This window comes from Aulonocara sp. 'chitande type north' Nkhata Bay, linkage group LG11 (genome assembly GCF_057382095.1).
Source record: "Aulonocara sp. 'chitande type north' Nkhata Bay isolate Kocher_YH1m ecotype deep benthic linkage group LG11, A_spYH_male_GT1.1, whole genome shotgun sequence".
In the NCBI taxonomy this organism is placed as follows: domain Eukaryota; kingdom Metazoa; phylum Chordata; class Actinopteri; order Cichliformes; family Cichlidae; genus Aulonocara; species Aulonocara sp. 'chitande type north' Nkhata Bay.
Window position 1 is genome coordinate 24,153,233 of NC_141354.1, and position 26,053 is coordinate 24,179,285.

Here is a 26,053-nt window from a genome sequence, read left to right on the forward strand (position 1 = left end):
TTTTTGTTACTCCCCCCTCACCGCCTAGACCCCTCAGGGGAACGTAACACCACTCAATCATAACACAGACATAGAAACTGAACAGCATCAGTCAGGATGGGGTGTTTGGAAGCACTAACATGATGCCTTGGTGTAGGATAGCTTTTCTCAGCTTTTCTATATCCCCAATATACATCTTGCAGCACAACTTTGCAGAAATCAGCACCTCCAGAGTGACCTTGAGAGAAAAACTTGGACTTACATGCAGTGAATATTGATACTTGAACTCTGAACTTTTGCAATGCAATGCTCAGCCCTCAGCACTTTAAAGAAATAAAAAAAAGTGGTTGGTCCAGTTTGAACGTATGTTGTCAGAAAAGTAGAAACATATCTGGCAGGAGCCTGCCTTCATCCAGGTATCCTTTACAGAATACGGTGTAGTCAACTACATTGGGGTATGTAATGTGACAGTAATCTTCAGACAGGAAGGGAATTTCTGCACACCGCAGCCTGTCAGCAGCTGCAGCAAATACAAAAGAACATTGGGGATAATAGAGACTTTGCAAGTGGTCCCAGAAGAGGCACAGCCAGCGGGCAGAGCCACAGGCTGCACATACTGGTTGACTATGGCAGCTGAGCTTGAGCAGCCTGATGTCATTCACAAGTGCCAAACTGTCACAGAAGGCTTGTTGGATTATATGGAAAACACTAACAAACTCCTCATTACCCTCAGTGGCTCCAGTATGATGATCTCCCATACACAACTCCATGCAAAAGACAGACAAAGAAGCTGATAAAAAGAGATTTTGATTTTCTGTTCATTTTTCCCATCAGTTGCATCAGTTCTCATTGACCAAGGAGCAACCACAGAAGACGCTTGATTGGGGCTGGGAGTAGGGCTCACACTCATACCCATCATCATCATCTGTTGACACAGAAATAATAATTCATTTGTTGCACTATAGAAACATGCACAGTGCACAAGACACTGTCTGCACTTGCAAGCAACTTCAATTAGCAAAATGAAAACCAGAGATTTCATGGCTGAAATTGTATCCTTTTACTTCACTTCAGTCTTTATCCTGTGATAGCCAGTCAACTAAAACACACAAATTGATAGTGAGGTGAAAACCAGACGCAGGTGGTCCATTCCAGACTTGTAAGGCTTCTAAATCTAACCCCGTATGGCTGCAACATATGGATTGTTCACATAACACCAAGGCCGAGTTCAGAACTCAACCATAAAAGAAATATGCAGCAGTGAGAAATCAAATAGGACAACATGTAACTATTCTTATAGCAAAAATGATTGCAGCATAATGGATGACTCAAATTAATCAGACCCATTCAGAAATTCAGAAATTTAGATTTGAATAATCAATGTATCAGTAATACAGAGGTTTGCTGCTGATTTCCAACTGCTGTGTGACAATTAACAATCCTGCAGTCCTGCAATTATCTACATTTCAATTATTGTTAGATTTTAAAGAGTCCCGCATACTAAATGCTAAATGTATGTCTAATCCTCAGACTGTTTATTAGAATTCTTACATTTTTTTCTGTGTCAACGTAAAAGCTACTAAAAAAAAGTCATTAATATTTATCATGACTAATTCCAGCTGTTACATTTTTTTAAAAGTAGGGATACTTTAATGTATTTTAACCTATACCAGAGTAACTTTGGGAATTCCACATAAAGCAGGATGCAGTTCTTTATTTTCACATCTTATTAATATCTTTTTTCATTTTAATATTTACATTTATGCTGTCAAATAAATAGCTCATTTATAATATTTAATTCTAAGCAATAATTTTGATAATCATCTTTAGTCAAGAAGAAAGTTAATTAACTGAATATTGCTCTGCCTTGCAATTACATAACACTGGGATTTCCAGGCTTCTACCGTTCTACCTTTAAAAGCCGGAGAGCAGTCAAATGCTGGAAGTGGAAGCTAAATTGGCTAGTCATTCATATGTATATTAGGTCGTTACCTAGGAATTCTGGAGGGAGGGGAGTGGGGGTGAGTGATTGAGGGGGTGGGGGAGTGGAGTGTTTCAGTTTGCCATCTTAGGGAGAAATCAACACATGTCCTTTGTATGTCCTTTGTTGCTGACATTTATTGATGAAAACAGTACAAAAAATCAACCATTTGTACACATATTTACAAATAATGATAAAAAGTGAGTGAGTACATTTCAACATTTTCAGCAATCACTCACAATCCTGGCACTGCCACGGTATCTGTCGTCTGCATTTACCACATGTGTACCTGTAGCAGTGAACACATCGCACAGTGGCCTGATTTTTTTTGCATCTGTGTTTGACCTGACACGTGGCCCTTTTTCCAGGGCTCGGTGTGGAGGGTTGTGTCCGAAGCAACTGATCTTTTCTTGCCTTCTTCGCAGCTACATGAGAGCGAGCCAACTCCCTTGCAAGCTCCACCAGGAAGTCCACCCGTCTTTCCTTCGTCCCGGTGCATGCTTGATACAGCACATGTGCATTCAGTGCTGCCATGTCAATCATGTTATAAAACACGGCGACTGGCCAGCGCCGTGTTCCTTTGCGGACAGTGTACTCCCGAACCATCTGGTCCATCACATCCACGCCACACTTTGTTTTGTTGTAAAGGGTGACAGTGTTTGGCTTCCTTTTGGTAGTGTTATCAGTCTGAACCACGCTGTGCATGCTGCTAAGAATATAGACTGTCTTCTTCCGTTTGGCCGCATACGCCGTCAGCGTGGCAGCAGAGGTTGAAAACACCTAAGAAATAAGATAAATTGTTATTTCCATAGCCCTTTTACACACAATGAAACACATAAACATAGAACCACAAAAGACCTGCAACATACCTGAGTGGTGAATTCATTGTGATCTGTCTGTCTAGTGGATTGAGGAATTTCCCTGCGAATCCTGTTGACTGTGCCGAGGATGGTGGTTTTCCGTCCAAGAAGTTTTTGCGCAAGTGAAAGCGATGTGAAGAAATTGTCCGTGGTAACATTTCTGCCCTTGTCTAGGAATGGTTCCATCAGCCTCATTACTACATTTTCAGAAAGTCTCTCCTCAGTGGGACGATTGGGGTCCTTGCCAAGATATGGGAAGACATTGCAAATGTACTTGGATTTTAGGTCGCAGGCCACCCAAAACTTGATCCCAAACTTGTCCGGTTTACTTGCAATATACTGCAGGAAACAGCACCGAGTCTTTGATGGGAAAAGCTGTTCATCAACGGTGATATGTAGACCAGGGTTGTAGCACGTGATGCAGTTGGTGACAAATGATCCCCACACACTGGAAATTGCAGCGAACTTATCAGTCTTTGCTCGATCACTGCGGGTGGACTTGTCATCAAAGCGTAGGTGTTGCATGATGTCTTGGAAGCGGTTTCGTGCCATAGTTCCAATTATCTGTGGGTTTCCCAGGTTTGCTGACCAGCAGTCATTTACCGATGGAACCCTGTAAACCCCCCGCAAGATGACAATTGCAATAAATGCCATTAGTTATATATATATATATATATGTTAGGAAACATTCTGCAACTGCTGTTGTGAACATGGCCATCTGGAGTGCAACAGGCTACAGCCAAGTCAAGGTTAGTGATTACAAAGTACATTTTGCTGTGCTTGCATCCTATATAGAAGGTATGGCTGTAAAAGTTTCATACATATAGTTTCATAGCTAGATAGATTTGAAACTCATTCAAATATCGGTTGCTTACCTTGCTCTCAGAGTGTTGTGCCTTTGGGGGTTATGGATGTACTGACAAAAAAAACCCTGTCATTTATATCAAAGTAATGCACAGAGACCAGGACCATTTCTTTAACATAAACCACTATCACCTATTTAATGTATGCTGCTGGTTATGCATACCAGCAAACTTTGCTCCCTGACCCTTAAAAGGATAAGCAAAAGAAAATGGATGCATGGATTCAATCTGTATTTTTGTGACAGAAATTTTCCAAATTCCCATCGGTCCTATTAAATCCACGAGTCATGTTTTGGGAGGTTTATTCATTACTATGTCAAAGCTTTCATATTAGCATTGTTGAAAGCATAGACTGGTCAGTAACTCCTTCTCGTGTCAATCAGTCACATCATTTATTGGTTCTTATGCCTTTCAAACAGGAAAATATGTGATACAAAAACCTGTACATTTCAAAATAATTCTTCTATACAAAGAACAATATTTGTTCCTCTTTAAAGCAAACTACTATTATTAAGTAGTTGTCATTGTCAAAACCTTCTATTATACATCTATACCACACAACACTCAGATACAGCCCTTTCAGGTGTATCTGTACTTCTGTCTTGACTCAGTGGTGAATGGGTCTAGTTCAGTCCAGCTAACCCTTTTAAAATCAGCCTGCAAACTCTTGGGTTAATAATGCTCTGATAGTTTATCATTTAAAAAAAACTTTTTACCGCTGAAACAACCTTTTTGGGGTGGCATCTGAAAAAAGTTCAGCAATTTTGAAACAGGAATAAGTCGAAATTTTGAGACTGGGTCATAACCTTTTGAGTCGTGGGAGGCACAACAATGCCTAAAAGTTATCTAGATATGAATAGTTTCGTAACATTCATCAGTTTACACAGTTTACATGCACACACGCAACAACAGTATAACAATGCTTTTTAACCAAGCAAACAAAAACATATAGAGAAGGTGTTTTTTAAAAAGGACCCCAGTTGTAGGTGAGGTAGCGGCGGTGTTAAGCGGAACTATCTTCTCGCAATTTCGCAACCCAGTCGGACGTATTAGCCGACGTACCACCAATGTCAACTCTTGCACATATATCGTTGATATATGTGACCTCCGGAATATTTCTAACATTTAGGTAACCTGCTCTATTTTGTGTATAAACAGTGGTTTAGGTAGATTATATTCTAAACGTTTCTTTGCTTTTTGAGTTTTATTTTGTCTGACGCGGGCTCTCGTAGGCGAAGCTATCCGACAAAATGCGCCTCACGTTGCAAATGTTGATCTCCCACGGCCGGATGGCCCGGAGGATGGGTTTGGGCCCGCGGTCCAGGATCGACATGCTGCGCAACATTTTGACAGGACTGGTCCGACACGAGAGGATAGAAACCACGCTGGCCCGAGCAGATGAAGTCCGCTTCTACGCCGAAAAGGTGACCATGTGAGGAACCAGTATGCTTAGAAACGGTGAAATCTAACAGTATCTGAGTAGTTCTAACTAGCCAAATTCAATATGAGTAATTATTAATAACATTATTGTTTAATCTGCGGGGATGCCTTTCTAATAAGGCCAGTACAGTTATTAGGTAGAAACACGTGGACTCGCATCTTAAGAGGATTGTTACACCCACAGCAGCTCACTAATGTTACTAACATAACAATTAATATAAACAACGTTTTAATCAATCAGTTCATATTGGCCAGTGCAACACTCGGGTCACTCTCCGGTCAGCTGAAACAGACACGTTCTTCCAACCAATCAATGAATTGAACGCTTGCTGGTTTTCACAGCTCATTGTTTCCACTGCAGATTGTGAAAATACACATTCATTCATTCATAAGCCTGCACCGTCTGACTGAGATCTGAGCCGTATAGGCTGTATATAGACAATATTAAAGGAGTTTTATAAGTAATTTATATATTAAATAAGTGACCTTTTTTGTAAGCAAAAAAGTAATTTCTGTACTATTGTACCTACTATCAAAACAGTACTTCTTGGCTACTTAAAATATTTACTGCTATGTTATGTTTTGACTGCAATTTCTGCAGCTTTCTTGGCCATTTTGCCAAAACTGATTGTAGCTTTTACCTTTCCACTTCTTTCTGGCTCCAAATGTCTTGATATGATTTGTGAGAATACCCCACCCACCCCCCAGAATAACAAAAAGAGTATAAAAAATACTTCCACAGCAAGAGCAGGTAGCGGATCACTGGTGCTGTGGAATATTGACTGGAATATTGAGTCCTGGTGTGTAGTTTAAATTGGGTTTAGGTGTGTGTGAAGCACACTCAAGTTTCATCATATTGCGGTGGAGAACCCCTGTGTGGGAAATTTGTGCATATAGTATGTCACTGAGCAGTTTGCTGCTTAAAAGTTTTTCATTATTCAGTTGATAGGAACTGGTTATGCATATTAATATGTGTGCATGTCTGCACTGTGTAGACTCCTACTGAGTGTTATTAGAAGGAAGTTGAAATAGTTTTGCTCATCCCTGTTTAGAAGTTGTTTTTCATATAAAAAAATAACCCTTTATTGCATTAAAATTGTTCTAACTCTAAAACTTTGCCTTATTCAGTATGCAGACATCTGTGAATATGTAAATTGGTCTTCGCCACACGCCTTGGCTCCGCACTCACAAAATTGCTCGCTACGTAAAACTGAGTGTTTTAGAGGATCCTGACAAAATATACAGAGCCTGTACCACACTGAGAATTAGCAAGTTTCAGCTATTAAAGTGAATCAACAAAACATGTTAATACAAATATAACAATTAAATAGATTAACACTTGTAAGAAAGGTTTGTTTTTTCCCCTCTCTCAGGGCAACATTACAAGTTGTCAAGTCAAATTAATCATCACTTCTTTGCTCTGTTTTCACGTGGATCAGTGTAAGACACGGATGAGATGACGAAACTCACGCAACTGTAAATGACAGAAAAAGCAGCAGATTCTCACACTTAACTGAAACAAAACGAGGACATGCAGATAACATGAGCCCTGCCCTAATATTCGGTATATGTGTGAAATCCTGACTGCCTGAATTTGTGATTTTCATTTTAATTAGCATGCTGCAATAGTAGCTGTTTTTGTTTTGTTTTTTTAAATTTGTTTTATTTGTTCATGACTTGTCTTCTAGCATATTAAAAAAACATGGTTCAAACTTCTTAACAAGGTTTGAAAGCCTTATATTTTTTGAAAGAGGTCTTTAATTCATTTTCTTTGACATGCGTCTGACTTTCGATGTTTTCTTTTATCTTTTCTTTTTTCCCTCTAGCTGGTAGACTATGCCAAAAAGGGAGACACTGATGAGAAGGCGATGAAAATGGCCAGTTTTTGGCTGACGGTATGTGTCTGCAGCTCTTCTTCACTTTGTAAAGATAATAACCGTGTAGCTCTGAATATAAAACAGTTGATGTGGAGCTTATTTTAAGTATGCTTCTTCTCTTCAGGAGAAGGATCTGGTCCCAAAGCTCTTCAAGGTCCTGGCTCCACGGTTTGAGAACCACTCAAACAGCTACACACGGCTGGCACGCATCCCCAACAGACAGAACCTGGACAGAGCTAAGATGGCTGTTCTGGAGTACAAAGGCAACCCTTTCCCACCCCTTTATCCTGCAAAAAAGGAAAATGAACTGACTCTTATCAACCAGCTCCTCAAAGGCTACAGAGAGGACAGGGCACAACAGTTAGACACAAAGCCGTAGTTGCCACCATGGAGATGGATCAAAGATTGCTGAAGGGTGATGGTGCTGTACTGAAATGCTCCTGAAGAGCCACTTCCATATTCTGCAGACTGTGGCTTAAAGACACTGATGCAGTTCTTTACCAAAAGAAGCCGCAGCTCTGTAAAGTATTTCTGATTGTGTATTAATAAATATTCTTTCTTAAGATAAGCAAGAAATGTTTGGTTTTCCTTTGATTGTTAATGAATCCAGATTCATGCTGTTGAGCATTCATAAATAGGTTCACAAATAAACTGCTTTTCCTGTGTGGTGATTGTGGTTATAATTTTAAAAGAGTCAAAGTAATGATCAAAATTGTGCTACTCTACAACTGCATATTCCATATCTCCTGTTTATAACAGAGCATGACTCTTATAAATTTGTTGTTTTTCAAGCACAAGCAATGTTACTATTATTTTTGGACATGTCATCAATTTTCTGAAGGCGTTACAGGATACATAGCGCTCCTTGTGACATATACACCAATCAACCACAACATTAAAACCTCCTGAATTACATTACACAGCTCTCCTCAAGCTGGCGAAATAGCTCTGACCTGCTGGGGCATGGGACCTCTGGGAGAGTTCTGTGGTGAATGGCAGTAGATGATTGTGAGTCCTGTGGGTTGCACAGTGGAGCCTCCGTGGAATGGGATTTGTAATGGCGCATTCCACGGATGTTCGATTGGACTGGGATCTGGGGAGTTTGGAGGCTGGGTCAACCCCTTGAACTCTTTGTCAAGTCCCCTGAGCTGTTGCACTTTTTGCGGTGTGCCAGAGCTCATTGTCCTGCTTGGTATGGGCACTGCAGCGTTAGGGTATGCTTGTCCTGCAGTACTGTTTAGGTGTGCGATGCATGTTAAAGTAACCCCATGAACAGCAGCAATCAGTTTACCAGTAGTACAGTGCACTGTAACCAGGTGAGTAATGTAATTTACATATGACTGGTTTTAACCCTGTAAAGCCTGAACAATTAAATAATTGCCAGAAAATTCAGTGTTGACTGTTGAGTGTTAACAAAAAACAAATTAAAACTAGCAATTTACATATATGAGTTTTAATATATATACTTTTTGCTACATCTGTTATTTTTGCGCAGTTTATGTTTTTCAGGATAAGGATTGCAGTGATGATGTAAAAGTCTCTAAACTTCAAATATAATACACGTGGCAGGGTTATACAGGGTTGCTTTCATGTGCAAATTGGTGTAATTCCAGTTTAAAGGAGGACTTCTGGACAGTACGTTGTCTCTAAGTTCTCTTCACTAATCGTTTTCCAGTCTTGTAGTTAATGTCAGTATAGACAAGGTTGAAGTAGTGATTCAGCCACCTGAGTCACGTCTATTGACATGCAACAGCACAGACAATGGTAGACACGTCATATATAAAATTAGTCGACAGCGGAACTAACACAAGGAATTATGGACATGTTCAAATTTCATTTATATAAAGCACAACTGTACAATCACTACCCATCTTGTTAGGTACACCTGTTCAGCGACTCACTGCTGCAAATATCTAATCAGATAATCTGTGGCAGAAGCTCAATTCATTCATGGCAGATGGGCTGGTCAGTATTTCAGAAACTGCTGATCTACTCTGATTTTCCTGGACCACCATGATCAGAACAACTCTGAATGCACAACATGTTGAACCTTGAAGCAGATGGACTATAGCAGCAGAAGTTCACACTAGGTGCACTGCTGTCAGAAACAGGAAGCCAAGGCTACAATTTGCACAGACTCACAAAAAAATGAGTAACAAAAGATTTCCTGGTCTTGATTTCTGTTGCAACATTTTGATGGGAACGTCAGAATTTGGCACAAACAGTGTAATTTACATGTCACAATCTGAGTATTGTTGCTCACCCTTTATGAGCACGATGTACCCGTCTGCTGGTGGATGCTTCCAGCAGGTTAGCATCACAGTGCATTTCCTCAAACTGGTTTCTTGAAAATAGAAATTAGTTCACTGCACTCAAATTGCCTGAACAGTCACCAGACCTCAATCCAACAGAGCATCTTTGGGTTCTTCAGGAACTCTGTGATATTATGTCAATAAGGACCAAATCTCTCAGGATTGTGTCAAGCACCTTGTTAGATCCATGTCACAATAAATTAATGGAGTTCTGAAGACAAAACAGGGTCCAAAATGATAACTAGTAAAATGTACCTAATAAAGTGGCAGCCAATCTCACATCTAAGACCTAAATTTACAAAATAATGGCCTACATCTTCCCTCCACCATCCTGTTATTAGTGCCTTTGCATATACACTACTTCATACTGACAAATCCCTAATACAATGTGTCACATGTCACTTTTTCTGGGAACATTAAACTAAAGAAAAAAACAAATTCATCCATCCTCTTATCCAATTCAGGATCACAGCTGGGCTGGACAGGCTGCCAGTCTATTGCAGAGCTAACACATAGAGACAGATAACCACTCATTCTCGGTTTAGATTCACCGGTTACTCTAACATGCAAACTCCACAGAAAAAAGGCCCCAGCCTGGCTTTAAACCAGGCACCTTCTTGCTGGGAAGCAACATTGCTTTATATCACACTGCTCATTACCAAGCATTATATTTTTTCATTTTTTTCTCTGAAGACTGTTACATTAGTCATAATGAAAGCTTGTGTCTCTACCTGAAACTCAAACACTGGCATTTTGTTGTGGCTCTGTACTTCAGGGGTCACCAAACAGGATATTGGCAGTGACTGCGAAACAATTAGGCTAGCCTACATCAGATTGTGAGCAGGCTGGAGTCTGTCCCTGTGGTGTTTTACTTTAATGGACTTGTAATGAGAACAGATTCTAAATTTGATTTACAAATATTAGATTTACTCCTTTGGACACGTGCCCTTGTCCTAACTGGATCGTAACACAGGAGCCATATAACACAAAGCCAGGCAAAGCCTCTAATAAAACCAAAGATTTTTTTTATTATTTTGGCAAAAAGTGTATATGTACAGCTTCTTTAGAATTATTATTTGACACCATTAAAATGCATTTGACGGTGCTTTAATGATGTGCTCTTAACCAGATCACTCTGAGTAGCCTAAAAGCTGTGCTGTTTTCTGTCATGCATACACAATCTCTTTTCTTTGCGCTCTGTCCCCAGTTCTTTGTGTCATTTCTGTAATTAAAAGTCATTATAAACAAGGTTGAAGCAGGGATACACAATTCAGTAGGTATATCGAGTCACCCAGTTTCTAATCTGTCAAGTCATGGCAACCATAACAATGGTCAACAGATGACGAAATGGCAGACATGCCAAATACAAATCAGAAACATAATCAGAAATAACAGCTAATACTCCAATTCAAGTATCATTCAGCTGCACAGACTAAGTTACACCTCTGATTACATTACAAGGTACACACCACAGTCCTAACGTTGCCTAAACTCCATTACAGAAAGATTGCCAGTGACACATCTGTGGATAATTAGCAGAGCCACAGATTTTATAAGCCAGAAATGAATGAAAGGTCGAGATAAAAAAAAAAACACTGAATTTGTCAAGTGTACTCAGTCTCAATGACACCCTTACATAAATCTTACCAGCATGTGAGACTCAGTGTTGTGTTACACTGACTAAGCATGAAACGTTAACTTCAAACGTTTGGACAGTTGATGGCGTTTTTGGACTGTATTTACAGGTGTATGCATCTGGAATAGTACTCGATGTTGTAGGAATACAGGTTTCAAAGCAGTCTTATAAGGTGACATCATCACGAATAAACAGACTAAGACCAGGAACATTAAAGTGCTCCATGCAGGACAGACGAAATGTACACGGTATCTGTTTCACAGTTCATCTACAAGTTTTTTTTTGTTGTTTTTTCTTGTTATAGCTCAATATTAGGGGATACAAAACTAGTAATATTTGTTCAGCTTCTCACACTGGGTAAATTATTCAGGCGCGAGAACCCGACAAATATAATATTCGTGTTTCAGGATTGAGACAGAGGTGAGAATGAAGTTACTTGTATTCTATAAAAAAAGGCAGCCTCCAGCTTTTAAGTCATGGATGTGTCAGATGTAAGGAAGCCAAAGAGAGGCAAAAAGAAAAATTGACAAAAGGTATACTAGAGTAATTCCAGTAACTTGAAAATCACCCCTGTCCTTGTGCTGTATTGCATCAGTACATTCACCAACGTCTACATACACAGAAATGACTTTTTTTTTTTTAAACAGGCATATTCTGTACTCTAGTGAAAATTCAACCAAAGAAAAAAAACAAAAAAACAATATAACATTTGTTTTATATTGTGTCTCAAACAGCGCAAGACGCTTTTGACTGGAGTAACAACAGAGTTTATCCAGTCGAAATATACTGAAGCTTATTGTATGCATTTACAAAATGAAAGAGTTCAATACACACAATATGCAAATATTGTGTGGTCATGTTGAGTACATATAATCAGACAGGAAATACAATACAAACATGCGTGTTTTTACAAGCACTGTACCTAGGAGTGCCCACAGTAAACGTGACATTTACAGTTACACATCAGCATATCAATCCAGTATAGCCAGCTGCAATGAAGGCATATAAGAATATAAATAAACCGAACAGATTTCGTATAGAGTAAATGTATCTAAGCTTTATCAAACAGTGTCAAAAATAAAAAAAAAATCCTTTTTTAGATTAACCCAGAACATGTAATGGCATGATGTTTCTCTATGGTCACAGCACCAACTACAATTTAATGATGTGGAAAAAACAAAAATAAATCTTTCCTTCTTTAAAAAAAAAATAAAAAACTATGTAGATTGGTAGCACTCACCGGGTTTAGCTATTTACAAACTCTTTCAGGCACACCATCAATGCCTCATGAATTTTTGAATGAAAACTATTTCAAGAATTTTGTTCATTTCCGCTTTGTGCACAGCTATCATTTTTTGCTCTGGCTACATCCACTTTGTCATCTTTCTCCCTGTGTGCCTTTTACTGGTCAACATCAAATATTTATTGCTTCTTTATTCTTTAACAAGCTCTGCACTTGTGCCTCAGCCATTTCTCCTCACTCCTCCATTCTGATCGTTTCCATTCAAAGGTGAAAAGCGACCGTTTAGGGATTCACTTTTCTGATGATCTCTTCTTCGTCCTTCCAAACATTTTCATTTCTTTTTTTTTTCGGCTGACCTTTTCTGTCATAAGTGTAATACTTTGAATTCCACTATATTTCTTAAGTTATTGTCACTATTTCTATTTTTATTGTCATTCTGTCCTTGCTTTCATGCTCCCCCCCGCCCTACTGCCCAACTTCCTCTGTCCTGCCTTTCTCTCCATCTCATGCCTTTGTTCCAAATCCTGCTCCTCCTCCACTCTGCATGGTGAAATACTCTGTAAAGGACGGAAGCCGGGGTGGGAGTGGGGGTGATCGTGTGGCCGGGCGCGGGGGTATTGGAGGCGGAGGTGAGGGCAATATCGACGTTAAGTCTGCAGCAGTGGTGACGATCTTCTGTTCGCTATTTCTCTGCACATCTGGCCCTTTACGGGCCACTGTCTCCTCCACCGTCTTTACCGGTTCCTGGAAAAAAGAAGAAGAGAGTTTCACATTTGTCATGGTCTGATCCTCTACATAGGCTGTCTTGACCATAAATTAGGACTTTGCAGACACCAATCAGTAAACCAACTATGGCAGCAAATGCCCGAGATACTTTGAGGGAAATTAAACATATACAGGTTTACCTGACTGGAACAGTGGCCTTTAATGACTACCAATAACAGAATGATAACACCAGAAGACACAGAAATATCTTTAGTCTTTAGTCTGACCTAGTATTTCTTCTTGAAGAAGAAAGAACACCAGTGGAAAACAAAAAGGTATAAAATGTGTTTTGGAAAGCGTGTGTAACACCTTGTGCTCTCTGAATATCTACCAGGTCTCTAGGCCTCTGATGGAAGTGTAATTGTTCACAGTAACTACAGCTATTGGGCTCTGGCTCACAGGCCAGTGCAGCCCACGGTGATGAATGCCCCAGATCTACCCAACCATCTTCCTGCTTAGTGGGCCTGACAGGTGCCTGAGGGGGCAGAATACCTCCTCAGTTACTCCAGAAAGCATGAATCCTAATAGAGGTGTCTGTAGTACACAGGTATGGAGATAAAACTGGAAAGCACAGGAGAAATAGTGGTCCAGTGGATGAAATGCAAGTGGGACCACACTCAAAATGTGTCTTGACTGCAATGCCAGATTATCTAGTTGGTTTAGATTGCTGGTGCTGAAGGAAAGAAAAGTCTCCATGCTCTAATTGAAGCTGAAACTTTCAGATACCATCCATCACAAGAAACCAGTGAAGGGCTTGAGAAGAGTCGCTTACAACAGCCTGAGTGACGCGGCATCGATCAAATATCAACCAAAGACTGGAAACTTGGCTGGTTTCCACTAACAAATCAGGCCTGCCAGAGAAGTCCAAGGTGTGGATATACCAACCTAGAGTTTGTTCATGGCACTCATCTATCAGGTCTCAACTTTCACAGTCAAGGGCTTCAAGAGGAGGAATTATTCTAAGAAAATTGCTACTCAACTTGAAACCTGAACACCACAACCTCGTAGGGGCAGAAAAACAAGTTTGTAGATATGTTGCACCACCTAAATGTCAGGGGCTTGATGTTTGTTTGTTTGTTTTGTTTTTTTTTTTTTGGGGGGGGGGGGGGGGGGGGGAGGAGGGGGGGGGGTTGTAAATGCATCTGACTAAAAAATACTTCTGGTCAAATCAGGTCAAAGTTCCTATTTAATTATTATTTCACTGTGCTAAAGTGTTTTAATATCAGTCTGTGTTCACTGCACTCGCCTGTCACATTTAGGAAGCTATGAAAGTTTCTGGGAAGAAGTAATCCCTGTAAACATTTTCCCTTAGTTACTTTATTATTAAGCTAATGGAATTTTTTAGGGTGAGGCAATGAGGTAATTTCACTTTTCACAGAAATGTGCACATTTGAAAAGGATTAGGAAACAACTGATCCAGTTATATTCTATATAGTATAAATTCAAATATACATAAACACTTGCAGTTTACACTTACTGATTGGATGGAGAAAAGTTCGGTGAAGTTAGGTTGCGAGTCTCCCAGGAAGGAGCTATTTCCATAGGCATGATGAGGAAAACTCTCCGCCCCCTCACCGCCTTTCGGACTGGACAGCAGAATCCCAATTTGGGATGTCCGTACATGATATGGGAAGTTCTTATTGGCAGCTGAAGGCCGTGTGATAACCTAAAAGGCAAACAGATTAGAAAATGACACAGATGTGCATATAAAATAAACACACATATACATATAGACGCAGTTTAAAATCAGGGTATATAGTAGCCTTCACGCATCCAGATCCAAGAGAGAAGAGGAAAGTGCGAGGAATGTAGTGAGCAGGCATGCGAACGGAAATTTGCCTGAGCCGGGCTCATTACTAAATAATAACGTGTCGAAGGTGAGAAAAAGGAAGATAATGATGTGTGTAAAAGACAACCAGCATGAGGAAGTTAAGTAAGAAATAATGTATGACTGACAACGGAAAAAGTGACTTAAATAATATGAACTCGTCTGCATGCGAGTGGGCGATCGATACGAACAAGAAAGACGATGTGAGCGTAGAGATGGATCCCGAGCTGAATGCCGTTGACGATCTTCTCCCGAGCCCAACGAGGAATCCCAAAGTTGGCAATCAGAGCCATAACAGGGACAGCAAAAAACCTGAGGAGGAAAAGTGAACACATTTAGACATAAAGACCCCCAAAAAACTACAAGAATGTGGTCTGATGGTGGGAGAGATTAAAAGATTTAAAGCATATAGAGAGATAAAGATGGAAAGAGCAGAGATGTGGATAATGAGGCGGGGGATTGTGGTTGCAATGAGGGAGAAATACATAGATAATATTAGTCTTTGTAATCTACTCTTCATTTCAAGCCTCTGCTGTTATATATAAGTGGGTGACGGCTAGAGATACTAAGCAGTGTAATTTCAAGATTTTTTTTTCTCAGGATTGTGTAGAAGTATGTAGCTGATCCAGTACAAAGCACTGAATATCTGGCACACATATAAAGAAGCATAAATTATTCTAATAGAAGATATCTCACCAACTCAGAAAAACACACAGTATTGTTTAGCAATCATGCAGTCAGAAACAATGATACACTGCAACCGTGTGAGGTAAAAGTGTTTGGCCGCACACTACTGCAGAGAAGATGTGTAAACACCTTTTTATTCCCAGATAGCTCAAACATGAGCTTTCTCATGCACTTTTTTCCCACAGAACAGCATAAATTATTCAAATCGAGAGTCCTCAAGCAGAGAAATGTGTATTTTTTTTAATACTTGTGCAATCAAAACCCCAGTACCATCTCTGGTGCTATTAAGCGCAGAGAGCAGTGCAGGTCTCACCATAGTGTGTATGTGGTGAAGAAAGGGACGTAGAAGGGCTGCTTCTCGGGGTAGTGCTTCAGGGAGACCAGCACGGCATAGCAGAACCACACATACGCAACCAGCTGCAGGCCCATGAGTCCGTATCCTGCAGGGCTGTCGTAGGCGTACAGCACTTCACCTGGGTCAAAGAACTGGCAGGAGGAAATGATGCCAAAATTACCACGCACACATTAAAACAAGTACAAAATATTTTACACAAAAGGAGGGAAGAAGCTTTATACTGAAGCTGGTGCTTTAATTACTAAGATGGATAGCTCATGGTTCAGCAGATCCACTGTGATGACAGAGGCAAAGCTCTGCTTGTAGCATTCAGTGTGAGTCTTTGACACCGATACTTCACAACTAGGTCACTGGTATTTGTGTGCACGGCTTTGTATGTGTGTATTTGGGGCATGTGCTTGAATCTGCTGATACTAGATTGCATTTCACAGTCCAGTGACAGGATAGCATGGGCCATCCAGGGTTACTCATACTGCATAATGCATAGATCTGAGTAGTTTGTGTGGACCTGCTTGAAACCTCCCCAGCACACCAGAGAGTCACAAAGTATTTTAATTCTGTATTGCAATATCTAAAAGGGTACACAATTTTTGTATAAATTTAAGAATGAGAAAAGAAGATGCAAAGATGTAGATTTGAACCTGCAGGGACACGTGTGGTTGTGCTGTGGATGAATTTTGTGAACAGGTTTTCCACAACAGCTTGAAGTTGTCTGTCTATGATTTAAGGGTGAAAAGGAAATTCAGGCAGAACTTAACTATGACAAAATCCCACTTTTACGGCCACGAGTTTGCTCTTAAAGCACAAATAAAATTTGAAGTACAAACACTTTTGATACTTCCTCCTGAATCGCCAGTAGGAATGATTAGAAATAATTCAACATTGTTTTCACTCATTCAGACACTTGGAAAGAGTCACACTAAATGCTTTCACACATTCAGATATGGTAATAGACAGCTATAACACTTAGAACACAGCCCTGCTTTGATTTCAGAGGGCCTGGCAGATTCCTGACTGCAACCCAAGAAACAGTGTACAAGTTTTCCTTTCAGTTCCAATTGTAACCTAGTTAAGCTTATTTTTAGCAGGAGCTCCCTGGAGTTTTGAGCTCTTTAATAGCAGCGACCATATAAGAGGGCAGGCACCAGAGAAATTATACTGCCTCGGATCCACATATTGTATTGTGAGAGTTATCAGTGAGCTTCCACTACACTGTGCCAAATGTATCACCACCGTGCTGTCCTCAAACACTGTAATCCACCGTCCCTGCATTTACCATGTTTACATGTCACGTTGCTGCAGGCTTTACAGTATGCAGAGATGTATGCAACGAGTCTGTTATTAATTCATAAGCTCATCGAAGCTGGAACCTAGAGAGGCATAAGAATTAATGAGTGGAGGCTGATTACAAAGTCTAACGTCCCTGTCAAGGAAAACTCTAAAGGTTCTTGATCTGAGCTCGAGTACATTATATGCACTGGCATAAGGAACCATAAATGTTGTGGTTGCACTTGGGAACTGTCTGGTTGTTTCTGTCAAGATAGAAAATTTGTAACTCATCAATGAATTTCAGCATTTTGTTTTTACAATCAACTTGATGCATTTTCATAATTAGTAATGTATCAATGTAATGAATAACTTGACAGGAAAAGCCATTACGCCCCACGCTGATCTATGGGCCCAACTCTTCTATGAATATTTATGAGATTATTAAAAAAGCCAAAGACAGCAATAACACAAGTGCAGATGCTGTGTCGAGTTTAGGTGTGTGAGAAATCTTGTACCCAATCATCCCGGATATAATTCAGACGCTATTTTCATGTCACACCTGAAGGGCAAAGGGATCGGAAAGTTTTCGTATTTGAACTGAAAGCTTTGATCGCCACCGTTCACAGGACTGGCACTAAAGGATATTTTCAGTCTTGATTATTCTTTCAGTTATTCCCCCATTGAAGCAATCAATCTTGCTTTAATTAATATATCCGTACAAAAGACAACTATTTCATTCTATCCACTGAAGACTTCAAAACCAAAGCATTATAAAAAGCATGAAATTCACACATTTGACAAGGTGAAACCAGAAAATGCTTGGTATTAAATCATTATTAGCATAATTATTAATTCATTTTGACTCTGGAGCTATAGTTGAATTAGCAAATTAATCAATATTCAATTAATTTAGAACAATTTTCTATCCATCCATACATTTTCCTTCAACTTTCTCCAATTCGGGGTCTCCCGGGGCCTGAAGTTTATCCCAGATGTCAGAGTGAGAGGCAAAGTACAGCCTCAACAGGTGCCCAGTCTATCACAGGGCCTGACCACAATTTTGATAATTAATATTTATCTATTCAGTCACCACATAGTAAACAGACTGTGCAAAAAAATGAATATAAGATCCCCACCTATATAAACAAATGGTGACCGAACAGGCTCAGGCTTAAGTAAATAACATCAACAATATTCTCACACGTAGCCCTCAAATATGTATTTGTATAGCAATCTTTTGAAAACTAAAAATGAATCACACATGTTTATGGTCATACTGTATCAGCATCATTAACAATTGAGATTATTTTTTTCATTACTGAGCATTTTACAGCTTCACAGGGGTGAAGATGTGCTAATGTTTAGCAGGATTAAGATTTCGCTTACTATCTTAGTTAAATGTCCTAGTCTGCTCAAACTAATTGGCGATAAAAACAAGAACACAGCTGATGCTCCAGTACAGTTTCGCAGGCATTTTGTTACCAAAGAATCATTGGACAAATTAAAACAATAAGAACTTCAGAGTTATGCATGGCGTTCAAATTTTGCCAACAATCCACACTATAGCTGCCAAGCTACTTCCCTGCACACCTACTCACATTATCACAAGCCTGTCAATCTTACATAGTGGAAAAAGTCAGCATGATTATTTCTGGGCACAGTAACTGGCTCTAAAAGTATGATGCTATACTGCTGGCTAGAAATATATGTATAGATAAAATCGATATTAAAAATAAACTTCCAGTCCCTTCCAGCAGTGTTGGTGATTGTGTAAACAGTACCTCCGCCTCATAGATGAAGAGGATGACGTAGGTGATTGTGTAAACCGTCATGTAGATGCTCAGTTTCACAGACCCACTGTGACTGATCCTCGCCCTGTGATATGCAAGGATAAACACAGGGTCAGAGGTTGCACACAAGTTGGAGGAAGATAAGAAGAAAATACAATGACACACTTTAAGAGACACAAAGGAAAGCTAAGATACAAAACACACACACACACACACACACACACACACACACACACACACTCCTGCATTTGCTTCTTTACACTCAAGCAGACAGCTTAATCAAAAAACAGCTATTCAGAACTACACAGCACAAAGATATGTGAGCATTAAACTCTCTGCTATTTATATATTTAAAACAGCTGCAGGCTTATGGATGGAGCAAAAACAGAAATTAATGCTTCTCTATTTGTAGCTGTCAACAAATAAGCATTTCAGCGTTAAGCCTTCATCAGCATTTCAAAGATCTTTTTGCACAGCTAATTCATCATTACGCTCAACCAAAAAAGAAAAGAAAAAAGAAATCAAAGTTGTTGAGTAGTTATCTGCAAATTGTCAACTAGTTAAACGCTGCAGATAAATAGCTCTGCCTCATGCTTAGCCGTGAAGCAGTTCGTTTTATTCACTGGGGTTTTAAGAGAGTTTAATACGTCTAGAAATCTTCTGAACCCAGAGGAGGATCTAATCCTAGAGTCAAAAAAGCCAGCTTAAAAATTTTGCAAGCTAAGTTTTTGCTGTGAGTTCTGTATGAAAAAAGAGATTTAGTTTGTGCCAAGCCAAAGCAAAACCAATCTTCAAACTTTGACACATGTTTAGATGATGACTTGCCAGAAAAATAAAATCAAGATTCTAAAAAATACCTTATAAACAGAGGTGATTTGTAAAAAAGCAAGATCGTATAGCTGCATGACTTTTTCTTCACACATAAAGCTAACTCGGAAACTGATGTCAAATAAAAACTGACACGTTTCTCCCGTTTGATAACTGGAGTTTGAATCCAGCATTCGAAAACAGGCAAGACCAATGACAGTTGGATGAGCAGGGCATTTGTCCAGTCATGTGGAAGATGGATAAATGCTGACATTCCAGTGAAGAAAAGCACTCTTAAATAATCCATTGTGCTGTCTAACTGCCTGTCCCAAGAAAATGTCTGCTAACTCTTGCCAGAAACTAGTGAGCAAACAAAAAACCTGTCAGCCGGCTCTGCGAGCCAAAGGTAATGCTTCAGCATCAGAAAGTTCACACCATAACATCATTTATCCATGACATCCCTTCACACACATCAGGCGCTCGCCCACATTATTAGACGCAGCATCCTAACTGACTTTTTGACTCCTGTCACCCGGCATCATCAAGTCATCATGGTGACGGTAAGTGCTGACAGTGAGTGACATTCTCAGCATAAAAATACCTACAAAATGTGACAGGCTTGTATAAACAGACACACACGCGCACAACACTGCAGTGTAGTGAGATAATACATGTACACACAGACAAAGCGCCCACCTGGTGACAGTGAAACCTTTGCCCAACAATATGAGCATCAGAAGGAACACCAAGAAACTGACGGAGAACAGTAATTTCCCTGGAGATGGTCACAGAGGTGGAGGGAGAGACAGAAAATGAGAGAGAGGAGACAGAAGGGGTAATTAGGTTGTGGTTTCCGAATCTGAGATATCAGAGGGGAACGATAAAATCAGGTCACCGCACACATTTTTGCTCGCGCACACAGTCACGTACAATCACACCCAATCCAGCCCGTGCACGCTGAACCACCTATTACATTTCTTCAGCTGCACACGCACCCATCAGCATCCTATCATTCATTCTGCTCAGGCAGTGAGCGATTTTCCAGTGCAGAGTTAGTGTCAGTCATTGAGTCAGTGATCGATGCAGGAGAGGAACTCACCAAGTATTTTGAGGCTGCCATTGCCAACTCCTTCTCTAGCATACAGGCCCCAGTAGACACAATGGAACAGCAGGCTGAGCACTGCCAAGTGGAAAGGATGCAGGGAGGAGAGAAATTAGAAAGAAAAAAAAAAACACCAGAAGGAAGAAAAGAGGGAAAAGAGATGGGTGAGCAGGCGTTACAGAAGAGGAGAAAAGGCATTAAGAGGAAGAGATGTGGGAGTTAAGAAAATACACAGAACAAAGGTGACAGGCAGATGATAATGAGGGAGGAGAGAAGGGAAGCAAGACAGAAAAAAAGAAGGAATTTATAAAAGGAGCAAAATCCTTGAGAGAAGTGGGAGGAGAGGGTGAAAGCGAATTCAGGGGTGGCACGAGAATCGAGAAGGGATTTAGACAGAGGACAAGCAGGCAAGAAAGAAGAAAGTGAGATAAGGGGGTGAAGAAAAAGAAGAGGACAGGATGAGGAGAGCGGGGAGGGGGTTCATCAGTAACAGCATGCTCCACTAAACACTGTAACACAGGGCGACTGTTTGCAGTAGGTCCTATTCAGAGGCTAATAAGTGCGATAATATCTGTGCTCTTGAAGTGGGGATTAAGGTGTGAGATGCTGCAACCGTGCAAGAGGCTCAGTCATCTCGAGTGTGTGTGTTCTGTCAGTGTGCGTGTCTGTTCAGGACAGAAGCTCTCACCTTCCACACCTGCTGCCGTCATAAACATTTTGTAGGTTGTGTGAAGAAGCTGTCTTCCCTTCAGATTGTCTACAGGTAAAAAAATAAATAAATAAATAAAATAACAAGAGATAAAGGTGACAGAGGTGTGTGTGCTGGGGGAAAGATAAAAAGGATGAGGATACACTGACAGATGGCGAAGGAGAGCGGGAGAGGTACAGAGACTGGGAGGCAGAAGAAAAGAGCAAGAACAAGGGAACGGGCCAGATAAATGGGCGGGAGCGATCATTAGTATGCATCCATCTCATGATGCACATCTCCAGATGACGCCTTATACATCTTCTCTGTTCACGGCACATAATCCGAGAGGAAATATTCTTAATGCGTATTTAAGCAGCCTATTTTACTACCAAAACACTCCGGCAAACAGCAGTGGCCTAGGGGGAAAATTTATAGAGAGAAGAAGGGTCATAAACGATCACACTCTTTTAGCTCTCCTGTATTACAGCAGGCTTAGCCAGCCAAGTGTTGCTGAATCCTCCTGGGAATTTTGTGGGTGCTCTAATGATATTTTTTAAAGAGACAAAAACTTCCAAAAAATTTCATATTCATTTACAGCCCTTTGAAGCTTTTGCAAACACTGTTGTTGCGCTTTCCCCCCCTCTCTGCGAGTGCGCGTCTCTCGAGTTTTCTGTTCCTGTTTTTTAAAACAGAGACACGTTGCTGTAGTATGTATAGAATGTGGTGATAATAAAGCAAGGCCTCCCCTAAAGAACAAAGCCTTAATCTCAATGACAGGACATGCTGCTCCAAAATCTCCATGTGTGGTTCAGTATTAATGCTGCATACAGATGTGCAAGTTACCCATCCCACGTTTCCTTTTTACCCTCATCGTCTTTTGGACTGTGTGCCGTTAACAAGTGCCCTCTCCTCTGTACTCTAACGGACAAAGCGTCCATGAATTCTAAAAAGATATTACATTTTTGATTATTCAGACTTGAAAACAGTTTCCATTTCTCCTCAGTCAGCCTTTAATGAGCTGAGCCCAGAGAAGCTAAGGCATTTCTGGATCTTGTTTACAAGTGCTTTTTTCCTGCGTAGTAGTATTGCAACTTGCATTTTATGGATGCAGCAACAAACAGTGCTCAGAAGTGTTTCTGAGAGCATGCAGTGATTTCCACTAGAGACTCAAGTGGAGCAGGGGGATTAATCCAAAGAGAACTGAAACCGACAGTCAGAACCTCTAATCGACGTAATCTTGCCCACGTTGGTTATTTCTGAGTTTGTTTCGTTTTTCTTGTTGCTTTTTTCGAACTCTGTTAATACTCCAGCCGGTATTTACAGTCCCCTTTAAAACAGTACTCAGAGCGTCGTCACGTGAGCCCGCCCCGTCCAGCCTGCGCCATGGTAACATCATGGAGGAAAAACTCAAACACCGAGCCCACTGTGCAACTCGAGCAGCTTGTGCCAAATAAAAAAATCTACATCTGTTGTTTGGACACATTTTTGGCTTTAGTAAAGGCAACATCAAAAGAGGAAGAAAAAAAACTGCAGGAAAAATAGTTTCAGCGACCAAAGGTAAAACAGCCAATCTGTTACAACAGTGTGTGTATGTGTAGATTCGACTAAGGTTTTTTTTTTAAGACATTACACAACTTTTCGAAGTATTTTTTACCCTGTTTCAATTTTTTGAAGTTTATTTCTGTCAACAAATTTCAGATAGGACTACATACTTAAAAACACACATATTTACCCATTTCAAAATTTGAGATCTTTTCTTTTTCTTGTTCTTTTTTGTTGTCATTTTTAGTCAAATAAAGGGTGAAATCCTTGCGTTCTGTTTGGTTATATGGCTTTTCTTCTATGTTCATAAGGACAATGACACAATTTTGTGTCTCTATACTAAAAATTACATATAGAATTGACTGCAATTGCTAAACAGTTAATGCATTACTTTTGTTAAAATCCTTGTATTAAAGCTAAAAGTCAATTCAGCCACATCTTGACTGTTTAATTTAAAATCCTCTGAAGATTTTCAGAATGAAGTCAATCTCAAGACCCAGCGTCAGTAAGGACCCCAATAAAGATGTCAGAAAAAGCATTCACATGGGAAAAACCAAACAAAACACATGCATCAGTTTGTTCACAGCTGGACAAAAAGTGAGAGTTAACAGCGCTAACAGAAAAATCTCACCAGAACTTAATTTAGTAGGCAGACTTAAAAATATAAATCTGACTCTCAGTGCTGTGAAAGATTGTGCGATTCAACCTTCCATTCTTAATCTGAAGCGTGCCTCATTGGGTCCAAAGATCATTAAATGGATGCTTAATTGTGATCGTCTAGAGAAGCAAACTACAGATTAGGTGCAATACAAGTGATTCTGCCCCCTTGCCAGTTTATAAAAAGGAAGATATGCATATGATAGCACAGAAACGCCCGACGTGAAGAAAGCAGGGGATTTTGCCAGGAGCTGTTGTTCTCAGTTGCTTCAGCTTTGACCTTTGCGTGACAAACTCGCTTCAGTAACCTTAAGGCTGCAGCTACCTTCTCCACTCAACCGTTCACCTTTACTTGAAAACCAAGGCTCGCTATCACCGTCTCCTCTTTCCTGCTTCCCTGATGCTCGTGTTCAGTCTCAGCCCAAAATGAAAACGGCACAGGCTCCACCTTTACTTATCTGAACAAACACGAGAACTTACTCCCATCCCATCAAGAAACCATGTAGATTTTATAATAGATCTGACACAAAAATTGCATTTCTGGGGGGCTTTGAATTCCTATTACATTAAAAGAGTGAAATAAAAGGCAGTACTTACAAGCAAAGTAGCAGGAGAGAAGGAACACCATGGAGAAGATGATCAGGAACGTGATGTCTGTTTCCAAGATGCCTGTGAAAGGAGGAAGAAAAATTCAAGAAAACTTGTGATAAAAGGAGAACATTTGAGGAGAAAGAACGAAATAGAAATATGAAAGAAGGCAAATGTACAAGATACACAGTGGGTTTAGATACAAAGGAAGAAGGAGTAAATAAGGTGTACAAAGTGTTCAGATCAATAAAAGAAAGTAGAACGTATGAGGGAAAGACAGATAATTTACAAGGGACAATAAATCCAAAGAGCAGGGTGCTTGATATGGATCAAGCACCCTGCTCTTTGGATTCTCATTTGATCCTATAGCCATATATTGGATTAAATGAGAAAAAGTGAGAGGCAGTTACAGTAGAGCAAGAGTGTGAGAGATCGGAGGAAACATTAGTGATGTAGGAATAATTAATTTAGATGCTACGTTGGCCCTCTTTTATTCTTTTCATCCCTTCCTCTCAGTTTATCTAGCATCATTAATTCATTCAGCCATCCCTTCATTATTGTCATTTGTGTAATTTGTTCAGTTGAAGGTGCTTTATTGGCCGTGCTAAGTGGCGTAGGCTTGTGCCATCAGCGATTCATTCCATAATCTCTCACTTTCAGTCTAATCACACTTACCAAACTCGTCAGCAGAGAAATGCTGTGTCCAGAAAGACTGGCCATTGGTCAGTTTCATCTCATACTCCAGCTGCAGGCCATCTCCCTGCAAGACATAAGAGAGCAGCAGAAGTGGACAGTGGATGGTTAGCAGATTTGTACAAAATATTAATGCACTATGTTTATCTATGATCTTTATAAAAATGAATTTGGGTGATATTTTTGCTTTTACAAATGGTCACTCAAGGCTGGCTCAAAAAAAGCAAATCCACTCCCACAGACCAAATTACTTTAGAGAGGAAGTAAACATGTTTACAGCTAGTTCCGAAAAATGATTTTGGTCTCTATAGCTATTTTTTACCCTGTATGCAACCATACAGGGTGGGTGAATTTTTCATAACTTACCCATTTAAAGTTATGCATTATTAGGGGCATGGGTATTTCGAGTGACATTAGCCGGCTGTTAGACATCCATTTGGCTAATTCAACTCCTTGACCGTTTTTGTGTACTTGGGCCCTTGTGAAGCATTTTTAATGACAAATTATTTAGCTTTCTTTGCAGCTAATTGTATCAAGAACTTGCCCAAGAAGTTTAGGTGAGTCATATTGTGGCCTTTTATTTGTATGCATTGTTTGTTACTGAACCTAGCTAACCAACTTGCTAACATTAGCTGGAAGCTTTCTCCTCCAAATATGGCTCCAAAGAATAATAATGTTAGGCTAATGAGTGATATCATTATAACTACCAAATACAGTTAATGGTTGCATTGTTGTAAATTATAGATTAGGAGCAGCTCCCTTTCTTGTATGCGCACCACATACACTGTCGCAGTCAAATATTTATCCACAAGCTCACGGGGTTAAGCAGGTGATCCATATGCTTCAAGGCTATTACAGAGGCCTTAGTTCGGTTCCACCGTGTGCCATTTGCTATTTACTTTGCCCCGCTCTCCCACCTTTCCTGTTTACTCTCAAATGTCTGTCATAATTAAAGTCTTAGAAACCCGAAATATATATATTTAAATACATGCATATTTAGAGCCACATGCTGGTGTGCCATTACCATGGAGGCTTTTCACTGTGAAGATAAAAACAAAGTATGTGAAAGTAAATTATGCGGGACCACCACG

General features: G+C 40.0%; 2 protein-coding genes across 3 annotated transcripts in view; one reads left to right on the top strand and one right to left on the bottom strand.

The window, feature by feature from the left end:
• The first annotated feature begins 4,685 nt into the window (after window positions 1-4,685).
• On the top strand, window positions 4,686-7,576 carry mrpl17 (mitochondrial ribosomal protein L17). 2 transcript variants are annotated; one of them, XM_086311257.1, is made up of 4 exons: window positions 4,686-4,812; window positions 4,916-5,107; window positions 6,950-7,018; window positions 7,125-7,576. In XM_086311257.1, the coding sequence occupies exons 2-4, from the start codon at window positions 4,934-4,936 to the stop codon at window positions 7,377-7,379; spliced, it is 498 nt and encodes a 165-aa protein (XP_086167383.1). In that variant the 5' UTR covers window positions 4,686-4,812; window positions 4,916-4,933; the 3' UTR covers window positions 7,380-7,576. The 2 variants fall into 2 exon arrangements, with proteins under 2 accessions (XP_086167383.1, XP_086167382.1); XM_086311256.1 differs by having other exon boundaries at window positions 4,712-5,107.
• Window positions 7,577-10,320: 2,744 nt separating this feature from the next.
• Window positions 10,321-26,053, bottom strand: part of tmem145 (transmembrane protein 145) — a 42,092-nt gene continuing 26,359 nt past the window's right edge. Inside the window, exons 6-15 of the mRNA XM_086311258.1 lie at window positions 24,945-25,029; window positions 24,279-24,350; window positions 21,483-21,551; window positions 20,792-20,872; window positions 20,389-20,467; window positions 18,877-18,970; window positions 15,785-15,957; window positions 14,976-15,096; window positions 14,434-14,622; window positions 10,321-12,935 (exon numbers count right to left, since the gene is read on the bottom strand). Coding sequence (XP_086167384.1) covers window positions 12,696-12,935; window positions 14,434-14,622; window positions 14,976-15,096; window positions 15,785-15,957; window positions 18,877-18,970; window positions 20,389-20,467; window positions 20,792-20,872; window positions 21,483-21,551; window positions 24,279-24,350; window positions 24,945-25,029 — 1,203 coding nt within the window. The 3' untranslated portion in view covers window positions 10,321-12,695. The remainder of the gene's footprint in view (window positions 12,936-14,433; window positions 14,623-14,975; window positions 15,097-15,784; window positions 15,958-18,876; window positions 18,971-20,388; window positions 20,468-20,791; window positions 20,873-21,482; window positions 21,552-24,278; window positions 24,351-24,944; window positions 25,030-26,053) is intronic.

Bases quoted from the DNA above. Each gene is read 5' to 3' on its own strand.
- mrpl17 (XM_086311257.1), top strand. From the start codon at position 4,934: ATGCGCCTCACGTTGCAAATGTTGATCTCCCACGGCCGGATGGCCCGG. The intron at 5,108-6,949 runs GTGACCATGTGA...TTTTCCCTCTAG, and splicing joins TCCGCTTCTACGCCGAAAAG to CTGGTAGACTATGCCAAAAA. The intron at 7,019-7,124 runs GTATGTGTCTGC...TCTTCTCTTCAG, and splicing joins TGGCCAGTTTTTGGCTGACG to GAGAAGGATCTGGTCCCAAA.